The 17,302-nt window shown below is 43.6% G+C and overlaps 2 protein-coding genes across 6 annotated transcripts; one reads left to right on the forward strand and one right to left on the reverse strand.

The window, feature by feature from the left end:
- Positions 1-201: 201 nt before the first annotated feature.
- Positions 202-10,004, reverse strand: ZDHHC16 (zinc finger DHHC-type palmitoyltransferase 16). Of its 4 annotated transcripts, none has more exons than XM_007478692.3 (11): positions 9,874-10,004; positions 6,002-6,250; positions 5,608-5,802; positions 5,328-5,416; positions 5,139-5,167; positions 4,231-4,364; positions 4,034-4,081; positions 3,050-3,135; positions 1,626-1,749; positions 1,420-1,490; positions 202-855 (listed from the first exon to the last, which is right to left on the reverse strand). In XM_007478692.3, the coding sequence occupies exons 2-11, from the start codon at positions 6,242-6,244 to the stop codon at positions 741-743; spliced, it is 1,134 nt and encodes a 377-aa protein (XP_007478754.1). In that variant the 5' UTR covers positions 6,245-6,250; positions 9,874-10,004; the 3' UTR covers positions 202-740. The 4 variants fall into 4 exon arrangements, with proteins under 4 accessions (XP_007478754.1, XP_001373959.1, XP_056657556.1 ...); XM_001373922.4 differs by having other exon boundaries at positions 9,863-9,995; XM_056801578.1 differs by lacking the exon at positions 4,034-4,081.
- Positions 10,005-10,112: 108 nt separating this feature from the next.
- EXOSC1 (exosome component 1) lies at positions 10,113-16,213 on the forward strand. Of its 2 annotated transcripts, none has more exons than XM_007478691.2 (8): positions 10,113-10,252; positions 10,382-10,497; positions 10,671-10,745; positions 11,986-12,074; positions 12,663-12,696; positions 14,089-14,139; positions 15,221-15,305; positions 15,792-16,213. In XM_007478691.2, the coding sequence occupies exons 1-8, from the start codon at positions 10,222-10,224 to the stop codon at positions 15,899-15,901; spliced, it is 591 nt and encodes a 196-aa protein (XP_007478753.1). In that variant the 5' UTR covers positions 10,113-10,221; the 3' UTR covers positions 15,902-16,213. The 2 variants fall into 2 exon arrangements, with proteins under 2 accessions (XP_007478753.1, XP_001366739.1); XM_001366702.4 differs by having other exon boundaries at positions 15,795-16,213.
- The last annotated feature ends 1,089 nt before the right edge of the window (positions 16,214-17,302 follow it).

A 17,302-nucleotide genomic window follows, 5' to 3' on the forward strand; every position in this document is an offset into this window, starting at 1 on the left:
AGTTCTCTTTTCTTAGAATGAGTGGAAGAAGAAGTACCTTGGGGGAGGGGTTAATGAATGAACTTGATGCAATCTATAGAAACTAATAGCTGAGGCACTTCCTCCTTGAGACCATGAGCTGTTCCTACCATGGAGGCTTCACAACTCTACTCTCTCCTCTACTACAGTAGTAAATGGGGAAGAACAGCATCCAGTTAGGTCTTTACAAAATGAAATACCTTTATTTCTGCAGTAAGCAGAGTGTGAAAAGTGGCAGTGACCTCAGTAAAAGCCCTGGTACCCCTTCACCCATTTCCTTCATCTTAAGAACCCAGGTGTCTTTTTGTCTTGAAGGTCTTTTTCCATTTTCTTCTCACACATTTTGGTGGGGTGTGGGGTGGTGGTACACAATACCAATTCTATAACCCAGAACTGAGTCTCTTAACAGTTTTTTAGTTTGGGCACAGGCTCTACCTCCATCTAGAATCCTGGCAACATGGATACTGGAACTTGTTAGCCTGAGTGAAAGGGACTTTAGCCCTGAAGTTTTCCATGTTACACCGCCCACTTAATGCCCAAAGGTTGATCCCCTAGCATTCTATGTGATACACAAAGCCAGGCCAAGTGATTTCTTTTGTTTTGTGGTTCCAAGAAGATCTCCCTACCCAAACCTTGTTCTAGGTTGAAAGAGGTCTCCAGCCCCTTGAGACCACAGAAGAGGTAGGACTAGCCTTGGAGGCTGTATGTACCTATAGCCCAGTTCACACAGCCAGTACAGAGTCTGGGGGTGTTATCACATAGGGAGGGGGGTCCCAGGTCATCCCGTTCCCATAGGGCAGATGACTGGAAGGCAATAGGACACGTGTCAGCCAGTGCCTGCAAGAGAAGATGACAAAATGAGTTCTTGGGAAGGGCTCTAGGTCTCCATCAATATCAGTGCTATTCCAAGTCTTGGATATAAACTCTATCCTCCCATACCAATCCCCAAATATGTTATATTGATGCAGTGTGCCAAAATAAATCCATGCCATCAGAGGAACTAGCCATCTTCATACATATCACTGAAGTCATGAATAAAAAAGAAAGGATCAGTAGTGGGGAAGTAGAAACAGAGCAACAAGGGGAGTGGGCTTTAGCCAAGAAACAGCAACTTAATTTACTTGTCCCTGAGGGGTCCTGCCTTGGATTCTGAGCCTAAAGATCTAAAGCAAGCCCTGGCACATACTGTATCAGTATAGCATAGACCTATTCAGAGACTTCCCTTCTGCCCTATTAATAAACATTCTCCAAAGTTACTATAGCCTGAGAGGCCATCACTTGCCTTCTTTATCTAAGATAGGAGAATTTTAAGTAATAGTCCTCAGCTAGTAACAGGTAACACCCCAGTGAATGGGCTCCTTTCCCCTGCCCATGCAAGTTTGTGATGTTTCATTCATTTACCTTCTTGTGTTCACACCAAGAAATACCTTCCAGTTGTCTAAGCAGCCGTAGTTATAAGGATTCCTGAATACCTGTATCAAAGGAAGATCTTGTGTGTCCAAGAGTCCACTTGTGTCCCCTTCCCATATCCCTGTAACTCACTTTTAAACTCAGAATCCTAGCCATAACCCCCACCCCACCTCCATTCTTTCTCACCCTAGACTCACTTTGCCCTTTGAGGAGAGCCGATGCCTTTCCTTCTTGTTGATGTGCCTCTCAATACTGGTCTCTCCTCGGCTAATGAGGACAGCATGCCATACAGTCAGAGCCCCTAGGGCCAGTGCCACTGAGCTAAGAGGAAATGAACAAGACACTGGCATATATATTCCTTGCAATGTTTCATAAAGAACACTTAAAACAGTAAGACCTCACTCCAATGTAAGCACAAGAAAGCCCTATAAAATCTACCCCCATTCTGCCCAGTTTTCCCAACCAGCTCTTCTCTTGGATCACAGCTAGTACTTGATTCTCAATTTAAATCTAACTTAATAATTTAAAAAGATTCAAAATGACCAATTAACTACTTCCTCCTCCAAATACAAAGAAGAAAATGGCAAGATTCATCACTATTCAAGGAAGACATACAGAGAGCTGATGAATTCTACCATGTGTGCCAAATTCTTAGGAACTTAAGGTCTGCTACATGAACCACCCAGATTCCAGAGAATGTGCTGAGAATGATAGGCTAGGTACTGACTCAGTGATTGGTGGTAGGGGTAAGTTGGATATAAATGCCATCTCAGACCCAAGCACAAAGGATTTATTACTCAAAATTCATTGCCAACAAAAGCCTTGTATCTCATACTATGGTTCTAGATCTTTGCAATTCTGAGACTTGGCTTTTAGACTGAATTCTGGCCAGCCAAGATCATCTATCCCAAGTCTGATGTTGCTTCTAAGGAACCAGGAAGCAAGGACATAAAGTGTGGAATCCACCCCTAGACCTTGTCTCTCAAGACGCTTCCAAATGGATCAGCAAGGGCTGGGGATGGAACTTTGCTTGCTTCTAGTTGTGAAAAATCTAATAAATCTCTTTTCATCTGGTTCAGAAGACTTTCTAATTAGACTGACATCAGCCTGTGTCTGAGGACAGCATAGTCTGCAACAGAACACAAATACCTTTGTTTCTGCTCTAGGGAATTTGTTTCAAAACCCAGTATCTGAGCATGACTTACCCAGACTTACTGATAGTAGTAGGTAGAGTGTGAGTATGTATATGCAGGCATTGCTAAGAGATGTGGAAAAGGTTTGGGGGCATTGGCCAAGTTTTGTTTTTCCCTTTCTGGAATGAAGAGTCTAGGAGGTGGGGCAGCTAGTGGATAGAGAACCAGGCCCAGAGACCGGAGGTCTTGAGTTCAAATTAGGCATAGACATTTCCTGGGCAAGTCACTTAACCCCAAACCCCAGGCCCTTACCACTCTTCTGCCATGGAACCAATACTGATTCTAAGACAAAGATGAAGGTTTTTTAAAGAGTCTAGGACGCAAAAGGTCAGCTTCTTCCAAGGGCTCGGGGATGATTTAGTCCTGTTTACTCATCCTTAGTAACAAAGGCTTTTCATCAAGACCTATCAGGGACAGTGGAGTGTTACCTGCACAGGAACCATAGGTAAACCAGGCTTTTGTGAGTCATCCTTTCCCGGAAGGAGAAGGCAGGTGGTGGGGTCTGGTGATATGTCTGAAACAAACAAATGACCTGAGTGTGTGTCCCATTAGTCCAATGCTGTTGCCAGCAGAGGCCCCAGCATCAACAGCTATGACACTGGTCCAGGTTTTAGGACAGAAAAAGACAGAAATAAGGCTAGAGATGAGTCGAGAAAGCAGCCAGATGGGCAGACAGAGGCCAGCAATGTCATTACATGGACAAAACACTGGCCAGAGCAGATCTAAACAAGATGTGAAAGCACAGGGGTAAGGGTTGGACTCAGCCAGTAAGTTTTAGACAACAGAGATGAGGCTCCAGGGGAAGTGTTTTCACTGCCCTCCTCCCCAGTGTGATTCCAAGAGTTGATAAGATCCATATCCTACCTAGCTGACTAGTGTGGGGAAAGCACTTTATAAACAAATTTCAAGGTATATTAGTACAGACAAGGCCTGAGGATTAAGGAAATTGGCCATAAAAACTCATGAGGGGTTGGTGCAGGGGAGTAGAATAATGAGGGGAGATTTTCTTATAAGGCTGCAGCCTTTGCCAGAGTTAAAAGACCAGATTAACCTTGTTTTCTGTCTCTGGACCCTGGAACCCCATTACACAGACCAACAAAGACTCCATGCTGCTCAGGCCAGCACCTATGTAGAGCCTTTTCAGTTTGAAGGAAGAAGTAATAGGGCTGGATAGCTGTTAGGAAAGTGATTTGAAGCCATTAAAATACTCTGCCAAAAAGTTATTTGTCTAGGCCTGGCACTGCTCCCAAGGACCACAGCCCCAGTGCCCACTGCTGCCCAGTGCAGACAGCCACCCACAGCACACCACTCTACAGCCTCCAAAGGCCCCAGAGCTTGGAAGGCCAGGGTGACCTCTCCACACCTATCACCCCAGGCCTGAGCAGCAGGAGGCAGTGAGTGGTTCGGCCCACCTGATTGGCAGCCACCTGTAGTTTGTTCCTGTTGAGCTGTTTCATTTTCTATGGAAATGGAAAATAGGACCGGTTATATTCTCTGGCCTTACAATGGGCACTTTGCCAGCCCCACTCCACAGGGTAGGTGTCTCCTGTACCACTGTCACCCTGCTCTAAAGCTCCTCCACTCAGTCCCCTCAGCCCTCCTTGCTCACCTCAAGGGCAGCATACGCTTCCCGGAACATGTCCCAGCTGCCAAAGCTGCAGTACACACAGCCCAGGGTCATGAAGAAGCAGAAGGAGAAGAAGTACCGGTGGTTGTAGTGGCCCACACAGTTGTTCAACCAAGCTGGGGGTAAGGACTTAAGGATCAGCTTAGCCAGCATCCTCCAGAGGGTGCCCAGGGCAGGGAGAGCTGACCAACCAGCCAGGGAGGGGAGAGCAGAGGATGCCACTCCCTAGCACTCTAGGCCTGCTTGTGCCATGATCACAGAACAAAAGACTAAATTCTGAAGGCCAATCTCTTAATTATGATGCTTGCTGGAACCACATGCTAAATGGTGGGACAACTCTTCAAGCCTCCGAAAACTCCACTAAGTCCATTATGACCATTGGGAATTGAGATCTTTAGGAAGTAACAAGCTGTACCTGCAATTCAACTGAATGTGGATACAGTCCAGAACTTTGATGAGAAACATTACTGAGTACTGATGGCAAGAAGGGAAGGGACTTAAGTTTTAGCAAGTCAAAGCAAGACCCTTGGCTCAGTCTTTCTCCACATACATCTCCATTTCTGCAACTGAACTTTCTACCAAGACTTGTTCAGTCTCTATTCGTTTCTGTTCTCAAGAAAATAAATTGGCTTCCAAGACTTTTTTCCTCCTACAAGATCAAATTTTATAGAGCTACCCAAAGCCTCTAAACCTGTTGTTTGTCCTAGGAAAGGACTTCGTTCTCTAGAAAGAGCTATTTAATCTTCCCTGTGTTTTCTTCTAAGACTTTTAAAATACATTGGTATTATATGGGAAAGGAGCTGGGAAGGCTCCTGTTGCTTGAGAGACAGAATCAAAATGTTCAACAGGGTGGGCAATGCCAAATTCAGGGAATCTTGGTAAAAGGATACGGCAGTGATGATCCATTTTTAACACACACCTGTAAGGAGGAACAGGCCTTCACATTACTATAGACCAAAATACTAAGAGGCAATTCCAACTATGTTCAACAAAGGTTGACATTTTTAAAGATTGTATTAGCTTGCCCATAACTGGCCACAGAAAGCCAAGGAGATAGAAGAGAAGCACTGGGGACCAACCTGTTACAGATGCTGCAGTGATGTGTCCGTGCTGGTTTGGGATAAATGCACTTCTTGCAGATAGACACAGTGGCAAGGTCAGTCTTAGCCTATATTGGAAGAGAACAGGTCAGAGGCCTCAAAAATATTTCAGATCCTGAAAAGAATCTTTTTAGAAACTGATGGCAACAAGATCTTTAAAGAATCCTGCTCCCACATCTTGCTGCCCCTTTTGCTAGGATCTGAGATTTCCTAGCTTATCAGTCTCACCCTGGTGTTCTGTGCCTTCTCTGAGTCCTACCTGGGGGGGATATCCAGGAGGTGTGGTGATGGCCTGGTAGTAGTGGAAGACAATGAGAATGAGGTTCCAGTGACTGTAGACGAAATGCCAGCAGATTCGGGGGACAGAATAGGTATGGAGGATAAGGGGCAAGACACACAGGTAGGCAATAGCCACAATGGAGCTCGTCAGCACAATCACCAGGGCCACAAAGACCTGTCAACAATAAGAAGTCAACACTTAGCTGTTCCCTGGCAAATGGAAGGGTAGCACCCCACCACTAAGGTACGAGAAAAAGACAAAAATAAAGCCTAGTTTGGAAAGGCTTCTTTTGTAGTCATCAGTTAAGACATCTATCCCCATCCGTCCACCCAGATACCTGTCATGTTAATCCCAAGATCCAGGCAACACTCACCACACCAAACCAGCGGATCACATTGTCGACAAGCCAGTACACAGGCTCAAATGCAGAGTCAATGACAGTGTCGCTGCCCCCAAAAGAGTTGTAGAGTAGAGAGCGCAGACAAACTTTTCCATAGCGCCAACGAAGTACAAGATTCCGAAGTAACGGTGGGCATCGGCGTCTGTAGCCCAGGAGGAGAAGTAAACGCAAGCATAGGCGTGCTGGCCCCAGCAACAGGGAACGGCGGCTTCGCATGGCCTCCTACAGCAAGATAAATAGCCAGTCAATCCCAAACTCCGGAATCCTACTAAACAAAATGAAGAAGACCAAGGTCTCTCTTGGGTCCCACTCAGCCGGGGCCCCAATGACTTAACTATCCAAACCACCACAGGATAATAGGCCCAAGGCTTTAAGTCTGAACAATCAAACTTAATTAGAAATACAAACACACAACACTAAAATTATAACCCTCATAAATGTGAGGTAGGCAGTGTATTATCCCTATTTTCCAGGTAGACTCAGAGATGAAGTAGTTTGAGTAGAATTACATCTAAGTTAGGATTTGAGTCCACATCTAAATCCAGCATTCTTTCCATTATACAGTGCTTACTCAACATAAGGCGGATGTAAGCCTAGAAGTTAAGTGATATGTCTTTTGCATCAAGAAGGCCAGAAGAGAATTGACTTGCCTTAAGTAAAAGTTCACCCTGAATTTCTCTGTAGAATAGGAACCAAAAGAACAGAGGAACTTTAAACAAATAGGAACAATAATAACATCAACCACAAAAAAAAGTCCACTCAAATGCATTACCACTGAAAGAAGAGAATGAGAAGAAGCCTATTCTTGACTTTCAGCAATGGCAGAGCTGTTGGGGAAGCTGCCTGTGATCGATCTCTCTCTCTCTCTCTCTCTCGTCTACCTTCTCCCATTCATCTCATGCTTCTAATGTTTTCCACCTCTGGACAGCCAGCCCTTTTAGCTAAAACTAGCCACGTAAGGATGTGAAACCCTTCTGGAATGGGTCCTATTCCTAGATCTTTGATGCCATCTATATCCCTGGAGAAAGCTATCAGTTCTCATCTTCAGGACTGTTATTACAGATCAGAGACCTCAGGCTGGCAGCATAAAATTCCCAAGCTTTGCAACTTCCAGTCTCCTCATTCAGACAGTCCCAACCATCATATGATGTTATAACAACTCAAATGGCACTTTGTGGATACAGAGATATATTATCTCATTTGATCCTTGAAACATCCTATGAGATAGGCAAAACAAGCATTATTGTCCCCGTTATACAGATGAGGAAAGTCTCAGAGAAACTTAAAGGACTTCCTCAAGAGCATACAGCTAGCAAGTAGCATAGCCTGATTTCGAGTCCAGAACTTATGATTTCAAGTACTGTATTCTTTCCACTGTTTCTTATATTCCTTGGTGCCTCTTCTAATCCCCCTATTCAGAGACTAAAATACCACCAAGATATGGGTAGCAAAATGACTCCACTTCTAATCTGGAAGCGACATATATTGGGGATGTAATGTATTTAAAGGTTGCCTGTGTCCTATTCCTCAAGCTCAGATTTGAGAACAATATAACCTGTGAAGTTGTGTCCTTTCCCAAACTAGTTCAAGTTAACCTAATGATCCCTCCCTTTCTCCTCTTTGTCCCAAGCAGAAATACTTTCTCTACAGTGAATGACTGTTCCTCACAGGCCTGCTTCCTAGCTTATCTATCACCCCAGTACTCCAAATTCTTAAATACCTTCAAATGTCTTCCTTCTCTCTGATTGTGGAATAACAAATAGCAATGAAAAGGGGAAGGATACTTAACCAGTGTTTTCAACTAAAGACCTCTGTCTTTATACCAATTTTGTGAATAAAGTTGCATCTCTATTATCACAGAGTAAATTATCTGATTTATCATGTAGGAGGCAGGATGGTTCTGCTTTGTTCTCAGCTCCTGTGGACTTATTTATTTAGTATGAAGCCTGAAACCCAAATGAAACTGGAGGAGGTCAGTATACATCTAGGCATGGTTTCAGTTCAGTAACTGGATCAGCATCCCTTCCTCCCACCCAAGAAAAGCCTTTAAACACAAATGTTCCATCTTCCATTCCTACACCTGTCCAAGGAAAATTTAAGTCAGACAATGAACTGGGAGAGAGAAATAATATTACTTCTTTGGCCAGCACCTCAAAGAAGTCGGAAGCAATGCTGTCAGTAGCATGGCTCAGGAAGGTCTCCAACCCCCTGACACCAGGGCAATCAGGAATAAAATGCCAAAGGACAGAGAATGTAGGAACTTTGAAACCCTTTCAAGACTCAGCTCAAATCCTATCCTCTACTGGAGGCTTTTCTTGGTCCCCCTACTCCTATTACTACCTTTCCTTCTCATATTTCCTTCTATCTACTCTGTTTAAATCTTACAGGCACCTTGTTATTTACATGTCTCCTGTATTAAAAACGTGAAATCCTTGAGGACAAGAACAATATTCTTGCTCTGTATCCCCATAACAGGCCAGTACCCTGTTACAGGATAAGAGCTTAATAAAGACTTACTAACTAGCTTACTGAACTGTCACTTGGTTTAAAGTAAGAGTTTTTATAACAGGCAAGCATATATTCAAGGGCAAAAACCTTGCATTTCAAAACTGAGCAAAACTGTTAAATGCTATTTTGGATTATCCCCATTACTGCTCTTTTTCATTGGTGCATATAATAACAAGTGGCCCATAATGTTTAAAATTACTTTTTTTAAAAAACCCTTACCTTGTCTCATTATCAATATTGTGTAATGGTTCCAAGGCAGAGGAATGGTAAGAGCTAGGGAATGGGGGTTAAGTAACTTGCCCAAGGTCACACAGTTAGGAAGTTCATGAGGTCACATTTGAACCCAGGACCTCCCATCTCTAAATCTTGCTCTCAGTCCATTAAGCCACCTCCCTGCCCCAAAAATCAATTTTTAAAAATACCACTGATGACCTTTCATGACCAGAATAAACGCAAATTAAATAGTACTACCTTAAAATTCTCCATTCTTCTAATATGAGGGTAACTAGAAGCCCTTCTCCATAGACTGTAAACCCAAACAAGTAATCTCTTCAATCGGTTTCTGATTTCTACCCACAGAACAGTCCTCTCTCAAGTCCTAAACTTGTCATCCTCCAGCTAATTGTCCCACTCTCTTTACATGTGCTAGATAGGTTTCCCCTTAGGAAAAAGAAAGGGGCAGGCAGGAGGTAAGTGCTGCCCACCCATCTGTTCCTTCTAGGGCTACCACCCCAAAGAGACAATCTGAAAATGCCATGCTACTTCAACATCTGACCGTGAATAAGGGTTAATTCATTGGGTAAAGAATGTCTTAAAGAGTGCTGTGCTCTCCCTTTGAATCACTGTGGAGCGTTGAAGGTGACAGCGCAACAGAAAGGGCAGCCCCTGACCAGGGGCAAAACTTTCTTGAGGGTCTGGGGTAGATAGAGGTGACGAAGGGCAAACCGAGTGGCCACGCTGGGTCAAGTCTTAACGTTTCACCAAGCACAGAGGCAAAGGGTTTATGTCGCCTCCGTCGGCAGCCAATCCATCTGCCAGGTGGGGAAGCAGGTGCATTTAAAGCGGTTTCCATAAAAATCCAGAAAAGGGGGTGAGAGAGTACGAATGAGCCTCCCCTCTCATTAAACACATCCCCCTCCCCAGGACATAGGTGCTATCCCCAAAGGATGAAGCCCCAGCGTCCAGGAGGCTTGAGGTGAGGAGGAGGAGCGCCCACTGATCCCGCTCGCGCCCCGTATTTCCACGCCCCCCACGGCTGGGGGCCCGAGAGCTAGGGGGAAAAGAATGAGGTGGGGGAAGAGGTTGGGGCCCCAGAGGCCCCCTTACCTCCTGCCTACCGGGCAACGAATCAGTCGAGCCCTGAAGCCTCCACGGCTCACTGCAGCCTCCGCCGAAGCCGACCCCGGCCCCAGACCGCCCGACCCACCATCCCCAAACCGCACCGGCAGCGGCGGCAGAACCGCTACCACCTCTGCCTCCCCTACGGCGCAAGCGTGGGAAGCCCGGCGCCCGCCCTCTTTTCCTTCTTCCAGGCACTCTGGGAGCTGAAGTTCTAGGGGGAGGCTTCAGAGAAGTCACGTGGTTCTCCAGCCAATTGGCAGTTCTGTTACTGAGGTCCTCACTCCTTGATTAGACCAATGGATTTATGATCGGCTTCCTACTATGGCTGGTGGGAAGTCTTGGTTATGGCGCCGCCGTTGAAGTACTGTGTCCCAGGTGAGTGAAGAGCCAGGGAAGGGAGGCCGGACCCTGGCGTCCTGCCCCGGAGAACCTGGGCCGTCCAGGGTGGCTCTGTGGGTTTGGGGGCCTGGAGGGAGGGATAGACACTGCGTTTGTCTCCCGCAGGCGAGCGACTGTGTAACGTGGAGGAAGCCAGCCCCGGCAGCGGCACCTACACCCGGCACGGCTACATCTTCTCCTCGCTCTCTGGCTGTCTGGTGAAGACGAGCGACAACGGCGAGGTGAGGCCTAGCCCCAGCCCTTAGATAGGTGCTGCGGAGCTGCCTGCACAGAGAACCCCTCAAGCCTGCCCATGCTTCCCCTCCCCTTAATCCTCCCCGTGGCCCGCGAGCCTCAACCCCTTTGACCTGGTGCTGAGCAGAGTTCGTGAACCCCCTCTTCATCCCCTCTGCAGCTTCCAGTGGTGTCAGTGACGAGAGAGACCGAGTCCCAGCTGCTTCCAGATGTGGGAACGATCGTAACCTGTAAGGTAGGTAATGCCAGCCACCCTCCCAGGCTCCCAAATGCCCAAAATCTGGAGTTTCATCCTTTCTCACCTACTAGGGATAGTGGTCAGGGTAGTAATCATCGGGCAGGTAAGGTAATTCTGATCTTTGTTTCGTTGTGTTACTTTTTTATGTATAAACAAGCTTTTCCTATTTTTACAAGGAATTTGTCATTCTTCAACTCAGAATTCAAAACGGGGAATTTAACTCAGAATTCCCCGTTTTGAATTCTGTGAACAGGAGGTTTTTTCTTTAAAGAAGCAAAAAACAAACCAAAAACCCTTACTATTTTGAGGTTTGGGGACGTTTCAAATCACGTTGGGGGGTTTTAAGGAAAGAATTACAAATTAATCCTGTCAATTCAGCTTCTCTATGTTGAAGGGTAGAGTAAGGATCTTCAGAAATGACCCCAGCATGAGGACATCTGGGTGGCTCAGTGGAGTGAGAGCCAAACCTAGAGACTGGGAGGTCCTGGGTTCAAATTTGGCCCCAGACACTTCCTAACTGTGTGACCCTGCACAAGTCACTTAACCCCTATTACCTAGTCCTATACACAGTTTTGATTCTAAGACAGAAGGTAAAGGTTTTTAAAAAGAAAGAGAGAGAGAGTGGGTTGTAATACTGAGCTAGTCTGAAAAATATGGTAGTAGTTCACATTTATACAGGGTGTTCCAAAAGGGGGGTATCTTATATCTAAACTTTAATAACTTAAAACTAAGACTTTTAGGACATCCTAAATAACATTTTATAGTTTACAGAATGTTTTCTATACAATCTCATTCTAATATTCACAGCAACCTAGTAGTGATAGTATAAATTTCATAGTCTTAATTTTACAAATGAAAAAACAGCATTTCAGAGAATTTTGTATCTGCCTTGTTGATTCTTTAAGGTCCATCAAGGATCCAAACTTGCTGGGTTGCTTTATACTTGTATAATGCTTTTATGCTTTTCAGTATTTCATATTATTTCATTTTATTTTATTTTCATATTTTTTTCATATTATTTTATTCACTATTCTGAGATAGGGTAGATATTACTTTCCCCAAGTTATTGAGAAAACAAACAAAATTTAAGTGACTTGCCCAAGTAACCCACCTAATTAGTAGGATAGCTGAGTAGCACCTATTTCTCTTAACTCCTAATTTAAGAATCAGCTATTTATCACCAGGATTGATAATTGCTAATATTTTGGAAACACCCTTCATCTTCTCTATGGCACAGGTCTCCAGCATTAATTCTCGATTTGCCAAAGTTCATATCTTATATGTGGGATCCACTCCACTCAAGAACTCCTTTAGAGGAACTATCAGGTAAGAAGCCTTTAAATTTCCTTTATTGTCTCCAAACGGTCTTGGATTTTGAACAAAATATTATAGATCTACATTTACCATGTCTCTGCCTTTCTTTCTCTCCGATTTTCTTTTTGTGCTATATATCAGAACAAAACAATCTTTAGTTTCACAGAGAAAGTTTGGAGTGGGACAGTAAATTTTACTGAAGAATATATTTGGCAAGCATTAGGATATGAGCCCAATCAGAAGTGATTTTAAATGTGTTGGGCACCTTTCCCCTTAAAGATTGCATGTATTGCATATATTTACCAATCCTAATAATTATTAGATCGCTCTGCAGTCATTTTCTACCATCTCTTTCCTGGAGGAGCTGAAAAGTTTCCTTATGCCTTCCCATATCTTACCTGTCCCGTAATTTCTGGGAACTGGCTGTTCTATATGGGTCTGAGGTCTTACCCCAAGGTGTAGCCCTGGGGTGTGTTTCCATCTTGTACCTCTAGGTGGCAGCTAAATAATAAATGACTTCTTACAGCTCCTGCTGCTGCTGCTCTGACTGCCCCAACCAGGGCCCTAGAAAGCAGTTTTAACTTTTTTTTTTCCTTGCAGGAAGGAAGATGTTCGTGCTACTGAAAAAGACAAGGTTATGATTTTTTACTTATTTATAGATAACTTATAAAATCTCAGAGTTCTTATCATAATGAATTTCAAAGACCATATTTGAAGAATGAGTCAGGGAAAGAGCAATAGTGATACTAAAATCATCATCTTTCCCCTAAGATGTGGATTTTTTCTCTTCCCATATTGTCCCCTAGATCCTTTTCTCCTTGTGATTTTTTTTTAATTGACAAGAGAAGGAACAATTTGCTCTATTCTAGTTTGGGCACATTTCTGTAGAATATTTACTAACATTTCTGCAAACTCCACTATGGCTTCTGACTCTGAGCCAGATGTGAGAATTTTTAGTTATGTCAGAATTCTATGCCAGTAGACTAAATACTGCAAATTTCTAAATGAATACTTTGCTCTTTTAAAAGGGATTGAGATGAACAAATATAACTTCTACCCTTTGAGAGAGAATGAGCTGGGTTCAAATTCAATGGTTTAATTCCAAAGCAAAGAAAATAAATTGACTTTCTACCTCTGTGCCCTACCTGTTGTCCTTTGGAACAAGGAAAACTTATCCAAAGATGGGTTTCATTCATTTCAGAGAATCACACACTTTTGATCTGTGCCTTTCCCTTTGCTAAAAACTCTTGTTAACAGGCAGTCAACTTCACCCCCTCCACATTTTCTTGGACTCCTTATTTGTCCTCATACCACATGGCCATATTTTGCTTTTTTATACCCCAATAGCGTCTCTTACCTCTTTTCTGCCTCTTCCTACTCACACAGCCCTCACTTAGAGGCCTTCAGTTAGTCTATTGCATTAACCTCCTAGTGAGTTTTCTTGCCTCATCTCACTTTATGTACCCACTGCTGTTCAAAAGAGTTTCCCAAAAAGCAAGTCTAACCATATTACTCCCCTATTCAGTAAACTTCATTGGCTCTTTAGTACTATTAGGATAAACTTCTCTGGCTTGTAAAACTTTTCACCGTTCTGGCTTCAATTTATCTTTCCAACCTTGTTCTTAATCTCTGCCTTTCCCAAACACTGCAGTTCAGGCAAACTGGCTTTACTGTTCCGTCAGATACAATACTCTCTCCCATCTCTTTAGTGTTGCATTGGCTGACCATGATGCCTGGAATGCCTTCCTGCCTCCCCTCAACCCCATCATTTAGTATTTTTTATTTCCTTTAGGACCTCAGCTAAAATGCTACCTATGTGAAGTCTTTCCTGATATCCACAGGTGCTAATGCCTTCCCACTAAAAATGACCTTGCATTTATTTTGTATATCTTTGTATATAATCCCCCTGGAAGAATCTAAGCTCCTTGAGGACAAGGGCTTTTTTATTTTTATCTTTGTAGCCCTAGCACTGTGGCTAACACATAGAAGGCATTTAATAAATTGTTAATTATTTCTCTCCTTGCAGGTTGAAATATATAAGAGTTTCCGCCCAGGTGACATTGTGCTGGCTAAGGTGGTATCCTTACACTACAAATCAGTAAACATTTTAAATGCCAAGTATATGCCAGTCACTGTGCTAAGTACAGACTAGAGAAAGAGGGATGAAACATTTTTATTTCAAGGTAAAATTATGTCAGTATGCGTTTTCAAAACATTCATCTTCCATCTTAGAATCAATACCATGTATTGGTTCCAAGACAAAAGAACAGTAAGGGCTAGGCAATTGGGATCGAGTGACTTGCCCAGGGTCACCCAGCTAGGAAGTGTTTGAGGCCAGATTGGAACACAGGACCTGCCATCTCTAGTCTTGACTTTCAGTCCACTAAGCCATCTAATTGCCTCCTGCTTGGTTTGTGTGTGTGTGTGGGGGGGGGGGGGGGGTGTTTGGGGGAGGGGGTGTATGTAAAAGTACATTTGCACAGATAGGAGAAATTAAAATAAAATTAATTTTAAAATATTTTTAAAATTCTTCTATCAATTGATACAATTGCCTTGCCTGGTTCTTTTAATACTAATGAATTCTTGTTGATTGAGAGAAATATTTAAAGGATTGTCATGTGAAAAAAGAATGGCCAGGCTGTCTGTTGTCTGAAGCTGAGCTGATGTTTGTTCAAGGTCTTTACCATTTTCAGTGGAGGAGGATTTTTGGCGCCTCAGCCATTCTCTAAAACAAGAGTTGCAATCTGCATGAATGTAGGGAGCAGCCTAGTAAGCATCACGCTGGAAGCACAGTAGAAAGAGCATCAGATTAGGAATAAGATGACTTGGATTGGAGCAAGTTTCATCTCTCCCATTAGCTAACTGTGACCTTGGGTAAGATCCTTTACTAGTTCTATTATTCTTTGATTCTGGGAATGATATAAGCCAGTGTCTCCTTTCCCTCCTCTAGTAATTACTTGCCCAATAAATCTCTTTAAAGAAAAAAATAATTAAAAAAACAATTTTAAGCGGTGCCTTTTATTCCCTGTATACAGGATATTTTGTAAAGGAAAGAGGAGTATAAGTCAGGAAAGCCCAAGTGAAAAGAGGAAGCATTCTCACTGGGTAGAAAAGGTTTTTTGGCTCTACATATTTTCCTTAACCAAACACCTCTCTAGATTTCCCTCGGTGATGCACAATCCAACTACCTACTGACAACTGCAGAAAATGAGCTGGGAGTAGTGGTGGCCCACAGTGAATCAGGTAATTCAATGCTGCTTCACACCAGAAGCTGTACCCTCTTTCCTTTTTTTTTTTAACCCTAACCTTCCAACTTAGAATCAATTATGTATTTGGTTCTAAGGTAGAAAAGTTGTGAGGGCTAGGCAATGGGGGTCAAGTGACTTGCCCAGGGTCACACAGCTGGGAAGAGTCTGAGGTCAGATTTGAACCTAGGACCTCCCATTTCTAGGCCTGGCTCTCAATCCACTGTGAGCCACCCAGCTGCCCATCCTTTTTCCTTTTCTTGGAGCAGTGGTTTGGGACAATATCTCTTCTCTCTTCCCCTGCCTTTTGAGTTATCTGGCAAATAGCATTGGGATAGTTTTTTGAAGTTGTGGTAAACCGTGCTACCAGAGCCAGTCACTGGAATGCACCATTGCCCTCTTACAGGAGATGAGACACTAGAGTAAGCATTATGGAAATGTTTCTGCAGTTTCATGCTCTAGCTCACTTGGAAATTTTCTCCAGCAGGTGTCCAGATGGTGCCAATCAGCTGGTGTGAGATGCAGTGCCCTAGGACTCACACTAAAGAATTCCGCAAGGTTGCCCGAGTACAGCCAGAGTTCCTGCAGACGTAGTAGCTTCACCCTTCTCCATGTTGGGGGTATCTTGTTTTCTACCATCCACATGTGATTAAAACAAGACGACCTTGGGCTTACCAGAAACCACATTGGGGAATAAATGCCTGAAACTTCCACTGCATAGGGAGGATTCTTATGAGCCTTTCACTGCAAGTCTACAAATGAACTGAATGAACTTTCTTTCCCCTTTGAGATGCCAGCAAAAAAAAAAATACCCGATATTGGAAACAGCCAAAGTGGTGGTTTCCTGAACCACCTTGTAAATGTGGTCTGTTTTCCTTCAGACAAATAAAGCATTTTTAATAAAAAGCTTAATTTTGATTCCTGAACTCCTACAGGCTTTCAATGTCAGGTTGAGGGGTTTGGATTTATTTGGTAGGAAAGAGTCATTTAAAGTTTTTGAGGCAGTGAGTATAGCTATAATGGAAAGGATTTATTAGACAGGGAAGACAGTAAAATCAGGGAGAACCATTAGAAGGCTACTGTAATAGTCCTAGTGGCCAAGTACTACTTTCCTTCTCAGATTGTGACAGTGGGAATGGACAGCACCATACAAATACAAGTTCTTTTTTTCCAGTCCTTTTCCTAGATTCCCTAAGAATGTCTACATTTGCCTTCCCTCAAAGTGGTTTCTCCTTCATTTCTACTTGTTTTGTAAGGCATAATTCTCAAGGTTAGAGCTTGCTTCAGCCACTCCATCTTAGGTCAGGTGTATTAAGATGCCATATAGAAAAGCATTGTATGTCTTTAAAGCAGAGGTTTGACATGTCACCCTTCAATCCAACCAACTCCAGGGGCTACTACCAGTTACCTGCAGACTGAGATGTAAACTCCTGTTTAGTGTTCAAAGCTCTTCATAACCTCTGTCACTTCCCAACACCCTCCAAGTATTCATCAGTATCCGGTGGCTTCTTTTCCTCTTAACAAAATACTTTGGCCTCCCAACTCCATACCCCCCACCAGGAACATTCTCCCTCGTTTCCATCTATTTGCCCTTTAAGTCCCCGCTGAAATCTCACCACCTTTAGGAAACCTTTCCCAATTCCCTTTCATTCCAGCATCACCTCCGAGTGATTTCAGATTTGTCCTGGGTATCCCTCATTTTTGCAAGATAGTGCTTGTTGGCATGGTGTCTCCCCTAATAGATGGTGAGTTCTTCAAGAGCAGGAATTGGCTTTTACCTTTCTATCTCCAGTATTTGCCCAGTGCTTTTCAACTGAACCACATAGCACAAGTGAAACACCCTGCATGTTAAGCCTTGGCAAGTTGGAAACTGTCTCACCTCAGTCAACTGCCTACTTAATACCCTATAGTGTTGGTGAACCTTCTAGAGATGGGCAGGACATGCAAAAAATATCCTATAGGGTGGTGGAGAGGGAGAATGGAGCAGCCCAACAC

The sequence above is a fragment of the Monodelphis domestica genome, chromosome 1, assembly GCF_027887165.1.
Source record: "Monodelphis domestica isolate mMonDom1 chromosome 1, mMonDom1.pri, whole genome shotgun sequence".
Classification (NCBI taxonomy): domain Eukaryota; kingdom Metazoa; phylum Chordata; class Mammalia; order Didelphimorphia; family Didelphidae; genus Monodelphis; species Monodelphis domestica.